The sequence below is a fragment of the Myripristis murdjan genome, chromosome 12 (genome assembly GCF_902150065.1).
Source record: "Myripristis murdjan chromosome 12, fMyrMur1.1, whole genome shotgun sequence".
NCBI lineage: Eukaryota > Metazoa > Chordata > Actinopteri > Holocentriformes > Holocentridae > Myripristis > Myripristis murdjan.
In genome coordinates this window covers 12,310,870-12,328,566 of record NC_043991.1, presented here as the reverse complement: position 1 = coordinate 12,328,566, position 17,697 = coordinate 12,310,870, and the positions used below count along the sequence as shown (strand labels likewise).

The 17,697-nt window shown below is 41.2% G+C and overlaps 1 protein-coding gene across 1 annotated transcript in view; it reads right to left on the bottom strand.

The window, feature by feature from the left end:
• cntfr (ciliary neurotrophic factor receptor) overlaps nt 1–17,697 on the bottom strand; it is a 260,246-nt gene that overhangs the window by 137,374 nt on the left and 105,175 nt on the right. The window contains exon 3 of the mRNA XM_030064630.1: nt 1,780–2,013. Coding sequence (XP_029920490.1) covers nt 1,780–2,013 — 234 coding nt within the window. The remainder of the gene's footprint in view (nt 1–1,779; nt 2,014–17,697) is intronic.

Sequence of the window (17,697 nt, the reverse complement as noted above, 5' to 3'; positions counted from 1 at the left end):
ACCATGACACGTCGTTAAATTGACACTCATTTCGCTTTTCTGCCATTATTAAAATGCACCGCGGTAACAGCAAAACGACCAAATGTCATTTTAACAACTGATCATTAGAGCTTGTCAGCTGCCAGTTGGTCCTACTGCAAAAACCGTTACGATGACAATTTAAGTTTTATATTAACGTTTAAAATATTAATGAAACACTCACTTCAAATATGATCAGCTTTACATTAACCTGGGTATTTGTATAGATAAAGTGCTTTTACTGTGCAAGCAGCAGAAAATATGTAGGAAAAGTCACTTATGATTTATGGCTGATCTTATGAGCTAGCATCTTGGGTTTTGGCAACTGACTGCTTGCAATTCACTCATTATATTATGTCATTATGTTCTGTATAACGCCAGAGTAACAGCATTGCAGCATTGTTAACACATCATAATAATGTCACAAGAACCCGTGGTCAGCTCCTCACACATGGAGTAAATCTATGCAAGCTCTGTTGCGTCAGATAAGTGGTGGAGGTATGCCAGAGCGTGCACAACCACGTGGTGACATCCTGGAACTTGAACTGTGAACCGCACCGTCGCATTCGACAAACATGCACAGACTTCAAGAACTCGATGAACCGCACGGTCACAATCGGGAACATGCTGAACCTCCGCGTGTTGAGTTTCTTTACGTAGCCCAAATTCTGTTCATCAGCACATTTTAATAAAAAAAATTACAAAAGCACTCCGAGTTACAGCAAAGTCACAGTTGCTGGTCAAGTCGCAGTAATTCTGTGGTGTGAAAAGCAAAGAGTCCTCCTCGCTTACATGCAGCACGGCCTTTCTCAGGCACGTGGGCTCCGACTGCCACAATGGAGCTGAATGCAGCAGAGAAGCTGGATGTGCTGGGTAGCTTCCAGATGTTAATGCTTGTAATTAACGTGAAGAAATATGTAACAGGAAAAGAGCAAAGTGTACCCAGTCCAAATAAATGAATGGGTAAACAAAGGCAAGATTCCTATCTCCAAGTTTCTGATCATATCAAAGTACTTGTCACGTAACTAACAGAGTTCTTGGCTATACTTAAAGCACATGGCGTTACAATGTACTGCTTGTTCCACCTCTAATTGTCTATCGATCTAATAGCAGAAGTCATTATAGAAACAGCAGTCTTTGAACAGGAAAGCTTGCCTCGCTCCTAACGTCTTTTTTCCTGTCCTTTGTTGCAGCTGTGTCATATATCCTCGGTTCATTGGAGGACACCGTGGCTCGGACTCTTGCGTTGGGTTGTTTTTAAGATTTGTGATGCAGAAACTGAAGCGTATTCCACAGTTGCACTCAATATATGTTGCCAAGGGAAAGAGCACCAACTAAATGTCTTAAATGCAATGTGAAATGTCAGGAGGCCATTGTATTTCAACTGCAAATACCACTTTCTGTAGCCTGCTCTGGACAAGTGAGTGCGAATATGAGGCTTCCTACATCCTCTTTTTTTTCTCTGTATCTTTTTCAATATTGAATATTTCCCATTTTTTGTGTTGGTACGGTAAAGCAATTGTTTCTGTATATTCTATTTTCATGTTAATTTTCATACTCAATGCATACTGATCTACATTTAAAGGACAAAGCTGGATCCCTCTTAATTCTTAGTAATATTCTCCTGTGGGATTTTCCCCCCAGAACCTATTTAAATTGAAGTTAGCTGTGCATGCTTTCCATCTCCTCATGAAGACACTCAAAGTTTCATCACACTGTATGCGAAAGAAACATTCGGCGGACGGCTGTGTCGCTACTTACTGCCGATGCGGAGGTTGATGGTGTCGCGTCTCTCTCCGTGTGGGTTCTGGAAGCAGCTGTAGAGTCCGTTGTGGCCCAGGTCCACTTGGGTCAGCAGCAGTCTGGGACCTTCTAGGCGGTGCCGTGCCTTAATGTCCGTCCCGTTTACTTTCCATGACACTGAGGCGTCGTTGTCCAGGGAGCCGCACTGCATGGTGACGTCGCTGCCCATGCGCTCATACTGGATCCTCCCGACTAGAAACGGACAGAGACGAAAAATCAAAGCGTTAATGATCACCGCGGGTTGCTCTGCCTCTGAAATCACCGCTCTTCATTCACACTCTGTTACTGGTTGCAAATGACATGATCTGCATGGTAGCATTATTAACAAACTCTTAAAAGTAAAACTGTAACGGCCAGAGGGGAAAATTCATGGAAATGTTACCATTTGGCTCATTGTTTAATTCAGCAATTTTTGTGTAATTTCCATTTCAAGAATGTCCCACATCGGTTGTGTTCAAACGTCCTGTCTTATTTATGGTGATTTGATCCTATTTTTCAATCCAAGCGCTGCAAACTCGAAAACTGTTTCTGTCTCTTGGGTCAAAACGTTGTACCGTGACCCCGAGGTTGAATGGATGTATGTGGGCCTAATGGGAGTTTTACTCAAGATACCGGGATTACTAGCAACACTCGGGTGATAAGTCTCATGGGATCTGTCATGATCACAGGGAGTCAAGACCTCAGATTAACGCTTCAACTCTGAGGATCAACAGCACAACAGAAAACAACAATAAAATATTGATCCCTGTCGAGGAAAAGCCCTCCTTTTTGAAGGAAACACGTGCCCCCGCTGCCCTGGGATCAAATGCCGTCAAGAGCCTCGTCTTGCTCTCTTGATCACCTGTCTTCCTTTCACCCCCTCGTCTTTTTCTTCATTCTTTCTTTTCTGCCTCTTTCTTTCACTCTTAGCTTGCTTCCCTCCTTCCCCTCTGACGTGCCTCCCTACACAGCTGATACAGATGTCAACCCAGTGTTTCATGTATATTTCATACCCCATAACAGAGAGTCATCTATTTTTAATATGACAAGATCCCTGTCCCCATTAACATTAACCTGACACTGTTTGTTCTCTGTGCCTGTCGTTCATTCCCCCAACCTCCCCGGCTCTCACTCTCTGTTCTTCCTATCTCTCTCATCTCTAATCCTCTCTGTTTTTGCATTTACACTCTTTAAAAAAAATAAAAAATCATTTTCTGGTCCGCTCTCTTGCTTTCTCACCCCTTTCGCTGAATCAAAGTCAAGATAATAATGCACATGTGCATGTGCATGTCACCAGCCGGAGATGAAAATGCCAATCTCCTTTCATCTTGTCCTCTCTCAAGTCACTTTGAACTGATGTGTGACTTTATTTACAAAGTTATTAGCATTTAGGAAGAGCCATACACTTTGACTTTGATGTTAGCTTTGATGCTCACGGTCTCTGTCCTTGTGCTCGACAGAAAGAGACAGATGAGATGTATGAGAGAAGAGGACAAAAGGTAAAAGAAAAGAAGAATAGCTTGTTGTTTTTGTCGTCATACATCATTAATATAATGACCTATTACATATTTAATATAATTTGCTATTTCTGTATTGCTTTGATATAGTTGCTATGTATTACTTCTGTAAGATTTTAGGTGCCGAGGTTAAGTTTTCCTCGAGAAACATGATTTCAAGATTGAATATGAGACTAAACTTACTTGCTAAAGACATTTTTTTTGCAGATGTGAAGACGAGAAGAGGAGAGCAGAGAAGAGGAGAGAAGAGGACAGGAGAGAAGAGAATGACTAATAATTATCAGCTTAGTCAATGTGATGCTGATGATGTGATGCTGACAGCGACTAATAATCTCAGCCATTGTTAGTCAATGAACACTTGTGTTGAGTTTCGCACAAAACGTCTACAATTCCACTGCATTTGCTCTCCCGCGTTATTCTATCTCATGTTTCATCCAGATGAAAGGAGATATTATTCAAAAAAATTAATAACTCGAGACGACCCTGCCTAAAATTCCTCTGACCGCCTCGAGGTGGCATTAAGCTGTTATCAAGGTAAGGATGGGAAATCATAATCCTTCTCCTCCAAAAGTCATCAGAAAGGAGTATTTATAAGCAGTTTTCCAATAAATCTCTTTTCAAGGGGAGCATGCCCCTTAGAATATTTTGCTGAAGTGACCTTTTTGCAGCTTTTTCTCATCCGTGCCCCTGAGAGCGTCTGCACAGAGCTGACTCCGACCTCGTCTCCCGACCCCTCATCCTTCTTATCCTCTTTGGTTGCATCTTTATCTTCCTCTCCACTTATCCCTTTGTCTTCTTTGCCTTTGCGTTTATTTTTCATCTCTGTCCTCGCCCTTTAACTTCTTCTCGTCTTCCCAAAGTCTCACACTCTCTCGCTCTCCTCCTCCTCCTCCTCCTCCTCCTCCTCTTCTTCCTCTCTCTGCAGCAGCCTCAATCTCTTTTCTTCTCTCTCCCTCCACCCCTGTCTCCTTGTTCTCCTCCCTGCCATCTGCCTCCTTCCTTGGCCTGCTTTGAACTTAAACTTCTCCTGTTCTCTTCTTGCTCACTTGTTCTCTGGCTTTATTTCATGTAGCTGCATATACTTCTTCTTCTCTCTTTGATCCTCTCTATACATTTCTCTCCTGTCTACTCTTTTTCCAAATAAGTCCTCCAATTCATGCGCGCACATAGGCTGTTAGTTTCAACCTTCTGATATGACCCACAGTCTGTCTCTAATATGTTAGCCACTAAAATACTTGCCAATGTTAACTACCTAAATATGAACAGTGCTCTTGCTTGGATTTGAACTTGGAACGGCTGAGGATTGATGTCTTGATGTCTAAAATCTTTTTTTCTTAAAACAAGTGGAAAAAATGTCTCTTGATTAAAGAAAATTCTTAACTTGGATGTTTGGATATGTTTTGTTGTTTGGACTCCTCCGACCCCGAATCTCTGACCTGACGGGATGACAGAGGAGCAAAACTTTGTCCAATTAACAGTCTGCTCGAGAGACCATAAAACCATTGTTTACGAGCGCTGATTCACTTGTAATTGGACAGTGTGAACACCGTGGCTCAGACAGGTGCGATTGCTCCCCCAGTTCATTCTCTGCTCTGCTCCAGCAGTCTTGCCCTTACCTTTGTCACACTTTAATCTAGCCGCTCCTGTCTTTCACTCTGACACGGTGTGTCTGTGCGTCTCTGCCTCTGCCTCTCCCAGTGTCTGTCTTTCTCTTTATCGTTCTGATAGTTATTCTCACTCTGTCTGCCCGTGTCTGTAAGTCTCAGCTTATCTCATTCTCTTTCTGTCTTTCCCAGTGTGTACCGCTCTCTGTCTCTCTCTCTCTCTCTGTCTCTCTCTCTCTCTTTCCTCTGCCTGTCTCACCTTGAAACACTGCCTCTCACTCCGTCTGAATTCTGCTGATGTTTCCACATTCATCAGTGTTGTATCATTGATCATGAGTATTCTGCACAGAAGCCACGCATGCATAATGCAACTGATGGAAACAGTGGAAACACAAGCACATACACCTGTGAATACACTCTTCTCTGCATGTTCATGCATACACACACAGAGACACACACACACACTATGCTGCCTTGCATAATGTCCTCATGCCTCATCATCATACAGACAAGCGAGCCTAATAACCATAATGACATTCAGTGCAAGTACTATTGACCTCCTGGTAATAGATAGGGCATCGTAAGCCGCGTTAAAGCAGTATTATTCCCACCAAATTGGACTGAATATAATCAGTGTCCTTCAGAAACCGCTATCCTCAGATTTTTACAATCTTTACTTGCTGTTTAACTCATTTATGTTGATGACAGGTGACACGGCCGCACCGCCGTGTGCACAATGTGCGACTATTTTAGTAGCACAGCAAACCATAATGGTCTGGTTTGTGTGAGGGAGTGTGTTTTGTGTATTTGCCCAGAGAGCAGAAATGATTAAAATCAAAGTGCTAAAAATAAGAATCATAACAAATTAAAAATCACATTTTTTTCAAGAGTGATTAGAAAAGTGCATGTCACTTCTGCATAAATATGACAACAAAAAGACAAAATAGGGTGACGAAGTGTAAAAGTAAACAGAATCTAAGGCTATATGTTTACACTGCTTTATTCCTTTTATGCAACTAAGATCTGATCCTTTCTAATCAATGTGAACCGCAAAAAGCTGCATGGACATCTATATGTATCTATATATAAGAATGAGAGAAAAATATGTATAGCAAAGAATATGTACAGTGTAGTGATGAGTGAATATGATGTTTAAGAAATTAAGAAATGAAGTGAATAGAACACAACAATGTAAGGAAAGACAAACAGCCAACTTGATTGGTATGTCAGGAGACATACACACATACCTTAGCATACATATGAGCAGTGATCAAAGATAATAATAATACTGCTAAATGATAATAATAACAATTTAAAAAAAATGATATGAGCATTAATTTGAAATTGAGCATTCAGGCCTGAGGTGTGAACATAACCTTTATGATTCAGGGCGAAAGTCAGTGGTGTTAATGGGAAAGCCCAGCTAGTTTTCCACCATTAAAGAGAAAGTTTATGTTGGTGCAGACGGAGGGGAGTGTGCGGGGCGCTGGGGGGACGGCACAGCTCCTCCTGCCTTGTGATGATTTCCCAGAGAAGAGCATTAGCATAAAGAGCCAATGTAATGTCATGTTGCTGGGTCACTGGTGCGAAGACCTGCAGGGCATCGCGAGCACATATCTGTGTCCAAGGGCTATTTAAAGAATAATGAATACACACACACACACACACACACACACACACACACACAACCACCGAGATGCACAGAAACACACAGATTCATACAAACACACACACACACAAAAAACACCAACTCTCCAAACCCATAAGCTGGAAAGCAGTGTGTCCATGGGCTGTTTACAAAACAAATAAAAGAGAGGAGACACACACACACACACACACACACAAAAACACACATCTCTACATATACTTCTACATCTATCTATCTATCTGTCTATCTATACGTCTCTCTCTCTCTCTCTCTCTGTGTGTGTGTGTGTGTGTGTGTGTGTGCACTCACAAAGAGAGAGAACGACTGAATCGCACACTTATCTTCGCTTAATGCCATGATAAACACAATGTGATACTGCACAGGACAAGTGACCTCAGTGCTGCTTACAATCAATACATACACATGTACATGCAGATGTACACACACATGCACACACACACACACACACACACACACACAGCCCCTGGGGGGTAGAGGAAGAAAAGCAAGTGCCTGTGATTCTGTCCCATGGGTGTTCAACATGCCAGTGAAGGTCAAGATAAGAACAGCAGAGGCCAATAACACTGGCAGAGAGAGAGAGAGAGAGAGAGAGAGAGAGAGAGAGAGAGAGAGAGAAAGGGGGAGAGCCCTGTGTGACGCCACAAGCCCAGGCTCGTTTCACTTCACAAAGCAGCCATTTTGGATGGAAAAAAAAAAAAAAAAAACTTTGATATGCATTTTTTTTTAGTCAGTGATTGATGAAACGGTTGTTATTATTGGCCCCTGTGATGCAAAGCCCCATTTTAAAGCCGCAAATGTGAAGATTGATAATCTCTGGAGGTGAGGAAAGGTGAGAGAGAGGGGGGTGGATTTAATGTGGGAGGAGAGAGAGAGAGAGACAAAAAAAGTGATAGAAACAGACAAAGGCAGGAAAAAACTTAGAGATTATAAAATGGGAACAAAAAATGCAAGGGAGAGGAGGCGGGAGAGAGACACAGAGGCAGCCGCTGTATTTATTACTATTATTATTATAGTCAGTTGTTTTCACTGATGGAATGGAGAGTACATTCACATTTTCAGCCTCTCTTACTTTGCAAAGTGATTAACACTCATCCGGTTAGAAAGATCAGTTAAGGTCAAACCACTCTGGAGGAGAGGAGGTACACTTCACGCTCATACTGTACTTAAGGAAAATCTATTTTGTATTACCATGTTGTAAGACTTTACACTTTTATACCTCTACATGCAGAGTGAAATATTGTGCTTTTTTTACGGCATCACATTTATTTGCAAAATAAAGTTTTACACACAAATCACGAGTCACACAAGAAGCTCACAAAATCTGATGCACTGAATGTGGAGCGATTAGAGCTACAAAAACTAAAACACTTCTCCCTAAATTAATGCAGCAATAAGTTGACGCTTAAATTTAATATCCTGACACACACACACACACACACACACACACACACACTCCCTCACAATGTGTAGTGGGTTAGTTGTCCCCCTTTTGTCTGATGTTCTCCTGCGAACACTGTTCTTGAGTCTGTGAACCACAAATTCACAGCTGCCTCATTAAGTTAACCAATAGAGGCTGGAGAATCAATGACAGTAAAATGGATTTGGATTGATCAATATCAGAGGCATGAAGGCTACTGGGCAGTCGCTTCCTTCATGTTCAGAGCTGAAAGCTGTGTGGACGACGTTTCTTCTGCCCACATTTTGACAGTTTTATGAGTCAAAAGTAGTTTAAGTAGTTAAGTTTTCCTATCATAAGAAAGCTTTTTTTTTTTTTTTTCATTTTATTTTAAGTTTTAGTGCCGAAAAATTAAAGTTTTTGACAGCCACTGTACAATCCGGTGTTGTTAGATTTTCAAAATCAGTGAAGGAAGTTATACGTGTGTTCATCTGCAGCAAAAGAGGACTTCCTAGTGTTGACTCACTGACATTCAGTATTTTTCAAGCTACCGTTAGGGAACTAATATCAGCTAACATTTTGTAGCATTATCCATGGCCTTTTCCTAACCAAAACCAAGTAGTTTTGGTGGCTAACGAAGCTAGCAAAGCAAACAGAAGTGGCTAAAGTAACTAACGAGCTAATGTTAGCCACACAACATGATGTTGATGCAGGATCAGCCGCATTGGCTATCAGTCTAAATGTTGATATGTTTTTTGTTGTTGTTGTTGTTGTTTCAGAAACACTGACATTTCAATATATTTTTTGGTTTGCCAACATGTAAAATGCCAACGTTCTATCCCAGCAACTGGGATGACGCTAACTAACAACAACAGAGCAAAACTGTACAGAGAAAAGGGAAACTAATGTGTCACACACACACACACACACACACACAACATTATTCTTGTCAATTCTGATAAAATGAGAGGACAGTTTGAATCACAGCAGCTCAGGGACTTCAACAACGGCAACGTCAATGCACGCAAATGTACAACGGCTTACATACATACACACACACAGAATATATGAAACACACACACACATACACACACACACACACACACACACACACACACACAGAGACACTTGAAGATCACTCATGGAAATACCATGCCAACTGTCTCATTATCTGATTAGATATGTAGATTGGAATACTGATGAATCATGATTATGGAGAACCAGCTGTGTGTGTGTGTGTGTGTGTGTGTGTGTGTGTGTGTGTGTGTGTGCGCGCGCATGTGTGTTGGTGGGCTCTTTATGCTTGTCACGTGTACAAGAGTGTGCCCATTTCTATCCGTTTGCATCTTTGACTGTACTTGTGACTGAGTGTGTGTGTGTGTGTGTGTGTGTGTGTGTGTGCGCACGTGCTCGTGTGTGTGTGTGTAACCAGCTGTAAGTTATGATCCAACTCCACAGGAACAGCGTGAAATGAAATTGGAGTTCAGTGATGGCATTCTGATTTACCATCTCATATTGTTACATTCCTTGAGTTTGTGTATGTGCATGAAAATGTGTGTGAGTGTGACGGCGCACGGCTGAATAGCCTATACGTGTGTGTGTGTATGTGTGTGTATGTGTGTGTGTGTGTGTGTGTGGGGGGGGGTGTCAGTGCCTATTTCTGCAAGTGTGTGTCCCTCCTTGAAGATTCACAGGCATGTACATGAGACTGAGAGTGAGACCGTGTCTCTTTCCAAGCTGAACTGTAACTCTCTAGAAAATATATCGGTGCATCACATTGGTATGCCTGAGGGGAGCTTTGCCTTTTGAAAGTCCAACAGTAAAATATTGGATTGGCTGACACATGGAGATACAGCCCGGGAGAATTATCAGTTTGGGTTTAGAAGATCAAATTTCTTCACTTGGTGGCTGCACATGCTGATGTAGCTCGGGCGGCTGATACTGATACAGAGAAATAAAAAGCACTCAGCATAACGGCGAAGATCAGAGATGATACATCTTATTTTCCGAGGAGACACGCTCCCTTTTTTTTTTAAATTTTTGCTCTTCTTCTTGATACATATAAAAACATTTTCTGTCACTTTGTCATTCAGGTAATTAAAAGTGTGTCGCACAAGCGGATAGGAGGATTTCCGACAGGTGTGTAGGTAAAACAAAGACGAGCATGTGGCTTCAGACTCAGAATTAGAAATACTTTATTGATCCCCGACAGGAAACTGGGTCAAGCTGCAGTTGCTCACATTCTGCGCAGAATATATATAAGCATAAGTGAAATTATGAGAAAATATAAAAATAAGAAAAAATGTGAAAATATGTGCATTATACTACAATATATAACAACTTGACTTGCACGTTATATTTGGGGATGAAATGGCTGAAAAAGGTCCAAACCCAAAATTTTGCATTCCTAATTAAAAACCATGTGTGGGTAATCATATCCGTTATTTGAAAATTGAAATTGAAGTTATTTATTCATAAAGCTTAGTCCAGGTTTAAAGGGTTCACTGCCTCATCTTTGAACAGCGATGAAGTTTGCAAAGTTTTTTTTTTTTTTTTTTAATCATAGTTATTTTTTTATAATCACACCCAGATACGTATTTTTGCCTCGGTCAGCATGAGGCTCAGCTGGTTAGCCAGGTTTCCGAAATGCCTCTGTGAGGCATGACTCAGCAAAATGCGACATCCTCCCAGTGATTTATGAGACAGAGGATCCGATTAACTGGTGTATGACATAATAAGTATCGGCAGTAAACTGGTGTTGACATTTTCACGGTTGTGCACGTATTAATACCGAGAGATAAACAGATCAGATGGAGGCACATATGTACGCTCGCACACTCAGGCCACACGGTCATAACATAAACAAACATGCAAACATGCATGCACGGATATACACTTGTGCACCCCAAACACCTGCGCAGAGTCACACACACACTCACACACAGTCACACACACTTCCTCTGCAAACATCTTGGCATTAAGTTATCACTTTATCCTCTCCTGTCTCTCTTTCCCACAGAGAGATTAACATTCACTCACTCTCTCTTTGTCTCTAAGTCTCTCTCTTAGCATTTCCCTCTCCTTTCATCTGAGCACTGTGGCAGCTGCAGCTGTGTGTGTGTGTGTGTGTGTGTGTGTGTGTGTGTGTGTCAGGGCACCAAGGCTCAAATAAATCCACTTCCTGTTTCCAGCCATCTTATCTCAGTCCCACTGCACAGGCAGTTACACAGGGTCTGACAGTGTATATGTGCGTGCTTGCTTGTGTGTGTGTGTGTGTGTGTGTGTGTGTGAGTGAGTGTGTATGTGTGTGAGTGTAATCATTGCCTTCATCATCTGGCTTGCGGAAGCCACTAGAGGAAAAGAGAAAGATTTGCAGGCGAGAGGGTTAATTGATACTTCACATTTAGATGTCTATATCCTGGGGTGTGCGGCGCTGAGGGGAAGATGAGAAGGAGTGAAAAGCAGAGGAAGAGGGGGGAAGAAAAAGGAGAAAAGGGAGAGGAAAGAATGATGAGGAGAGAAGGATGGAAAGAGAAAGATGGAGAGTTATTAGGGGATGGAGAGGAAAGAGCGGGCGAGCGCAGGAGGGAGGAAGAGTTGAGAGAGAGCGAGGTAGTTAATATTTTACAAGCCTGGATGGGAGAGGTCGTGAAACTAGGAATGGGTGCGGGATTCCTCAGGGTCAGCTAGACAGAGAGAGAGAGAGAAAGAGAGAGAGAGAGAGAGAGAGAGAGAGAGAGAAGACAGCTGGATAGCACTGCATTGATAAGAAACAGCTGTATGTGTCGTAGCTGAGAGAGGAAAACAGTAAGCACTGGAGGAAGAGAAGTGGTGAGATTGGCTGCCAATTTCTGACAGCTTCCTGCTTCTTCTCTTTATCTGTAGCTACACGGTTCGGTCTAACCTCAGTCCCGAGCTTCGTCCTCCACACAGAGTCAAACATCCATACAGAAGGTCCCTGCTTACTGTGGAGAACAGAAGCCAACCACCGTCCTCTCACTGCTTTCTCAAAGACGGTAATTACATCTTTGCCTCTCTGGAAGCAACCTTCGGCCACTTCCGCTGTCAATGATCATTTCAACAAAACTGACAACCTAAATTGCTGATAAAAAAGATATTAATAGTATCTTTGCTGCATGTCATCCCCTCTCTCTCCTGCCTTTCCTGTCTCTCTCTACTGTCTCTATTGAATAAATCAGATATGCCAAAAGTAAACATGAACCATGACATCAAATCGAGCAAAACTGATTATTAGCTGAGGTAGTTAGTTGATCACTTGGCAAGCCATCAGCAAGTTCCTCTAATTAAAAACTCACCAGAAATGCCAACAATTATTGCCAACTTACTCCCGCTAAAAGCTTGTTTATTTTTAATCACATTATTGAAGGAGAGACGGGTAATAAAGCGATGGGAAAGTAAACAGAAATTATTAGTTTTGGCCATGTTTATTTGGAAGCAAAGTTTCGGCAGTGCTAAAACCGATTTGTCTTGTCCCATAGTGGATGCAAACTGGCTTCCACCGCTTTTACTCCAACAATCCCCTGTGCATGTTTGCCACTTGGTCTCATTGAAAATGGCTTGGGAGGGATTTTGCTAAGTGAGTTTCAGATTATGGACACCCACAACCTTAATGGTAAGTAATCCTAAAAGATATGCGGCCATGTCTGCGAGCTCTGTGCAGGAAAATGGAGAGATGCTTGTACAATTAACCCTAAAAAGCCATTTGTATCATATAATACACATTTTCAATTCCGTTTTTCATTTTCAGTTTAATCACTACTTGACCAAAATACTGTTGTATACCTTTGAACACTTCCCCTGTTAACCCTGGACCATACCACTGGCACTTCAAGTACATATCATATATCATACACCAGAAAGGTCGTGTAATAACATATTTTTTGATGTTTCTTTTTTTATATATATTTTGTTATAGGACTAAATAAAGGGTTCAATTTCAAAAAATTGGAATTTTCTGCCAATTCTTTCATAGTTCAGGCTTTATAGGGTTAAATATAAAAATAATTCATGTCCTGCTTTTAACTATCAGGAGCTGCTATTTCTTTTTCCACCGCATGTGAAAATGGTGGATTGGGAGACTGTGCAATGGATGGTTCAAACATACAGTGTACACACACATAAACACACACACACACACACACACATGCACACGCACACAGACAGGCACAAAAGCGTCTCCTGTTGAGTAAAAATCCATATTTGTCTTGTTCTCAATCAGCGCTGATAGGCTTAGGAGTCACAACGGAGTCCTGTTACACAAACCCAACCAGCTGTCACCGGCTGTGTTTCTGTTTGAAAATGAAAGAAACAGAATTGAACATGTGTGTTCGATGCATTCGCTGTGTGCGAAGGTGTGTGTTTCACTGTATCCATGTAGTGTGTTGGCATGAATGTGATGAGTTCAGCTCCAGTTGTTCACACCTGAGTAAATTCTTCCCAGAAAAACTGAAATATGGAAACACCGCGCTTGCCTTATGTTGCTGATAACATGTGAAATAACAAATAACTGGCCTTTCCTTCACACAACTCTCTTTAGTGCGTTGCATATAAATATGATCTATACACTACATGGAGGTTGAGCAAATGACAACAGAATCACTCTTACGAAGTGCATAGGATCTGACAGTACGTATGCATTTTTGGTACCAAAATGGTTAGTTTAACCAATTTTGTATCTACTATATTACTGTATTATCTTTTAAACAAAGAAAATCCACATGATGATTCACTGTTTTCCCCTACAATTTGTCTTGTAGTGATGGCAATATCTGAGAGGCATATTTTCAACAGCAGTAATGCTGCTGAGCAACAATAGAAACACTATAAGAACACTATCATAATGCTATAAGCAGCAGTGTGTCTTTCTGCATCTCTCTCTCTCTGCCCTTGAGAAAATGTCTCTTTGATTGTGAAGGTGTATCTTTGCAGAAACAGGCTACTTTTTTTTTTTTAAACTGAAAAATGTATCCTACCATTGTTGGGCGCTACAGTAGAAAATAAATAAATAAATAAATAAAATAAACTTGTGAATACTTCTCCCTGCTAAAAGTGAAACTTAACAGTCTCACAAGTGGAATACCCCAAGCTCCCATCACATGACCTGAATAATGAACAGACCTACAAACCAACTGACATTTTATTGAGCCACACATTATAAGCCTTAAACAAACTGGAGCAAACCTGGTAACGTGCGGGGTAACTGTGGGATTTCTTGGTTTTCTTTATACTTTATAGTCCATGTTACTTCGTTTTCCTGATAAGTCGAGTCACTACGAGCAAAGCCTTTGCTGGCATGTTTTGTCCTCTGCTCTGCCCCCCATGTTGATGTATCAAAACATCCCAGTGGTGCAAAATCTGTCAGTAATTCTGTTTTTTTTTTTTTTTTTTTTGTTTTGTTTTGTTTTGATTGCCATTTGATGTGTTTGGTTGGATTAGCTGACAATAGACTGAAGTTGCATAGAAATTAGTAGAGACAAGCAGGATGCCTTCAGTACTGAGATGTGGGTGAATATTCCACCTATTCCAAAGCGAATGTGTTTTTTTAAAAAAAGTTTTTTGAGTGAAAACTGTAGACAAACCAACAACAAAAGTATTAATGTGTTTTATGAGTTACAATGTCAAAGTTTGCACCTTGACATTTGAAGAGAGGGATCTAATTATTTTTTCTACATTTATATTGTGCAAATGATAAATATTTTATCCGGTACCCCTGTGGAATAACTATATATAATGATAATCTCACATAAGCCTGGAGAAACCTCCCTGTCAGTCCTACTCTTATTGGCTAATAACATGGCTAACATCGCCCTAAGCCTTCCCTAAGAGCCACACTGAAGGTCAGCGCTAATACCAGGCTGCTCATTTATTAAAGCAAATGGGGTTGGAGAAAGAGATAGAGAAAAAAAAAAGAGAGAGAAAGGGGAAAAAAAGAAAGGGCGATAGGAAAGACAGATGGGAGGCAGGAAGAACAATGGAAGCAAAGGAGAAAGAGAAAATGGGAGAAAAGAGGAGAGAGAAAAACAAAGGGAGTTACCAGGGAGGAAGAGGGAGAGGACGAGAGAGACTGATAGAAGGAGAGAGAGAGAGAGAGAGAGAGAGAGAGAGAGAGAGAGAGAGAGAGAGAGAGAGAGAGAGAGAGAAACTGAGTGATATGTGGATAAAAGGGAGATAGGGAAGACGAGAGTGTCAGGGGAGAGAAGTGGAGAGCAGGACGGATAGAGAAGTGACCGCCTTAATTAATGGACTGTAATATATGACAATATTCCTGGGCTCCAAGATAATATCAACCTAAATTACTGCCTTCATCACGGGCGCTCTCTGCAAATATACCGTGACCTTGACAGAGAAACTGAAGTGGTGGAGGAACTTTGAAAACTCTTGACAGGAACTAAACATGTCTCGCTCGCGATAAAAAGTAATGATAGCTCCAATTATCCAAGAAGGTGATGGGGAAAAAAAAAAAAAAAAAATCCACTATCATCATTTTGGTGCAGAACCCGGGCTCGGTCAAAACGTTGTTTTAAGTGGTACAATTTTAAGTGCCAAGTTGAATTAAACAGAATGCTGAGAATTACACGCGTTAATGTTGAAACTCAAGATGAGTTCATTTTCAAACTACTGTATATCAGTTTTATGGGGAAACGATCAATACTCCAAGTTTATTATTCAATATCTAGTGGATTCAACGTATTAAAGTGTCAGCATTTTCTCAACCAAGGAACTGAGTTACATGCTGTCCTTAAAGCTGTTAGTTTTAAGGATAGTTATTTATATTTTGTGCCATGAATTACTTCATCTTGAGTACAGTGCCATATTTTTCATATAATTTAGAATGAAACTTCAGTAAGGTCAGCAGGATGGTCTAACAGTGAGTCTATCCTTCATCTAGAGGATGTACAATATCAATTAAATAACATAACATTTCATGACATCCTGATTACAGTATACGTACACTTGATATTTAGCCTGATGTTCACGTTGAATGACCAAACATCATTTCCACTCCATTCTCAAGTGAGAACTGATGAATGGTGACTTTTGATTTTGCTGCTGTTGAAAAACAAGTGTCATTTCACCAGCTATGGTTACCTGCTATTATTCAGAACTGCCAAAATTGTCTTAATTTTGTCTTGCCAATAATTCTGTAATTGTGGCATCACTTGTTTTCAGAAGTTGGAAACATTCCTGACACAACACATAACATGTAGCCTTTTTTTTTTTTTCTTAACTGTGCTGGCAAGGGACAGACCACTAAGCATTAAACATGAATTGAGAAAGAGCTGGCAAGTGTATTATTCATTTACTTATTTATTTATTTTGTAAAACATCAGTATTCAGCTCTCGATAGCGCTCTAATTTTTAAGATCGATTGAGAGTGAAGATTGAAAGTGCTGTCCTCTTTTGTAAAATATTAAGTTTTCTTTGGATGCAGCGGCCATAGCAATACCAGCTGCAGCCAACTGGAACTGAACTGTTACATTATTTTGTAATACAAACACTGACTGATGGAAATTGTCATTGTAGAGCCGAGCAAGGCAGGTTTGACTTTGGGGTAAAATGACTTATTCAATGTGAATATCCCAAATGCTGAGCTCTAAGAACATAACTAATTTTGACATACAATTTATTTGGATATTACAAAACAGCACAGTTATTGGCATTGGGAAAAAAATATGAATAGTGTGTGTATTCTTTTTTTTTTTTTTTCCCCGAGTGAATATCTGCAGTGTTAAGCCGCTGCCACAGAGCTATCAATCATCTAACACTTGAAAAAAAGATTCAGGCTGGCCCGCCAAGCTGTTGCTGCTGGGTAGCTAAATGGAGTGCTAGTATGATTTCACTGCACAATGCTGCTGCTTCCAGCGTTATTTCCAGCGCTGAGCCAGCGATCAAAGGACCCAAAACTCCAAGTAGGACTCTAGGCTGTTTCCCCGTCACCACAGAGGTTCACTGAAATCCGAGAATGATTTTTCCATGGTCGTGTGCTCCCAGTGTCGGCTATTTGACTGTGAAAGAATGGCATGTGTTTTCCAAGCACTGGTAGGTACCAAGGGACCCACACATGAGTAGTTCTGAGGCTGCAATCAGTCATGTGTGACCGTGGAAATGTAACAAACACAGACACCAGAAAATACACCGACAGGCATTCAACACACGGCACAAACACATTCCCACACACACACACACACGAATAGACAGATATGTGCACGTACACCTGCTGTCTGTTGGTCTTTTCATCTGTCGCTAACACACGCACGCACACACACACATGCAAAGCAGGCAGACTGGGACAAGGTGTGATGGGAAAAGAGCTGCTGTCAGACGCAGCGGCTGTGAAACGCATTGTCTCGTCTGTAACCCAAGCAGCTAAGGACATACGGATTATTTCCCCGTCCCCTGAGCTTCCGCTGGCATGCAATAAAAGGTTGAACGAGGGTGTAAAACAAATAACTTTAGAGGAGCCTGGTGCCGCATGCACAGGCATTTATTTGGACCTCTGCAGAGCCAGCTGTGTTGATGCTCCATCCATGATTTTGAAGTTAACTTACAGTTTCAAGCGTTGCGCATTTTCTATATCAGCACTTCATTTTCGCTGTGAATCTGTCAGCTTCTTATATATCAGGGTTTTCCGAGTCAGACCTGAGATGGAAAAGTGATTACTCTTCCCACTGAGAGGTTGCTGTGAACTCA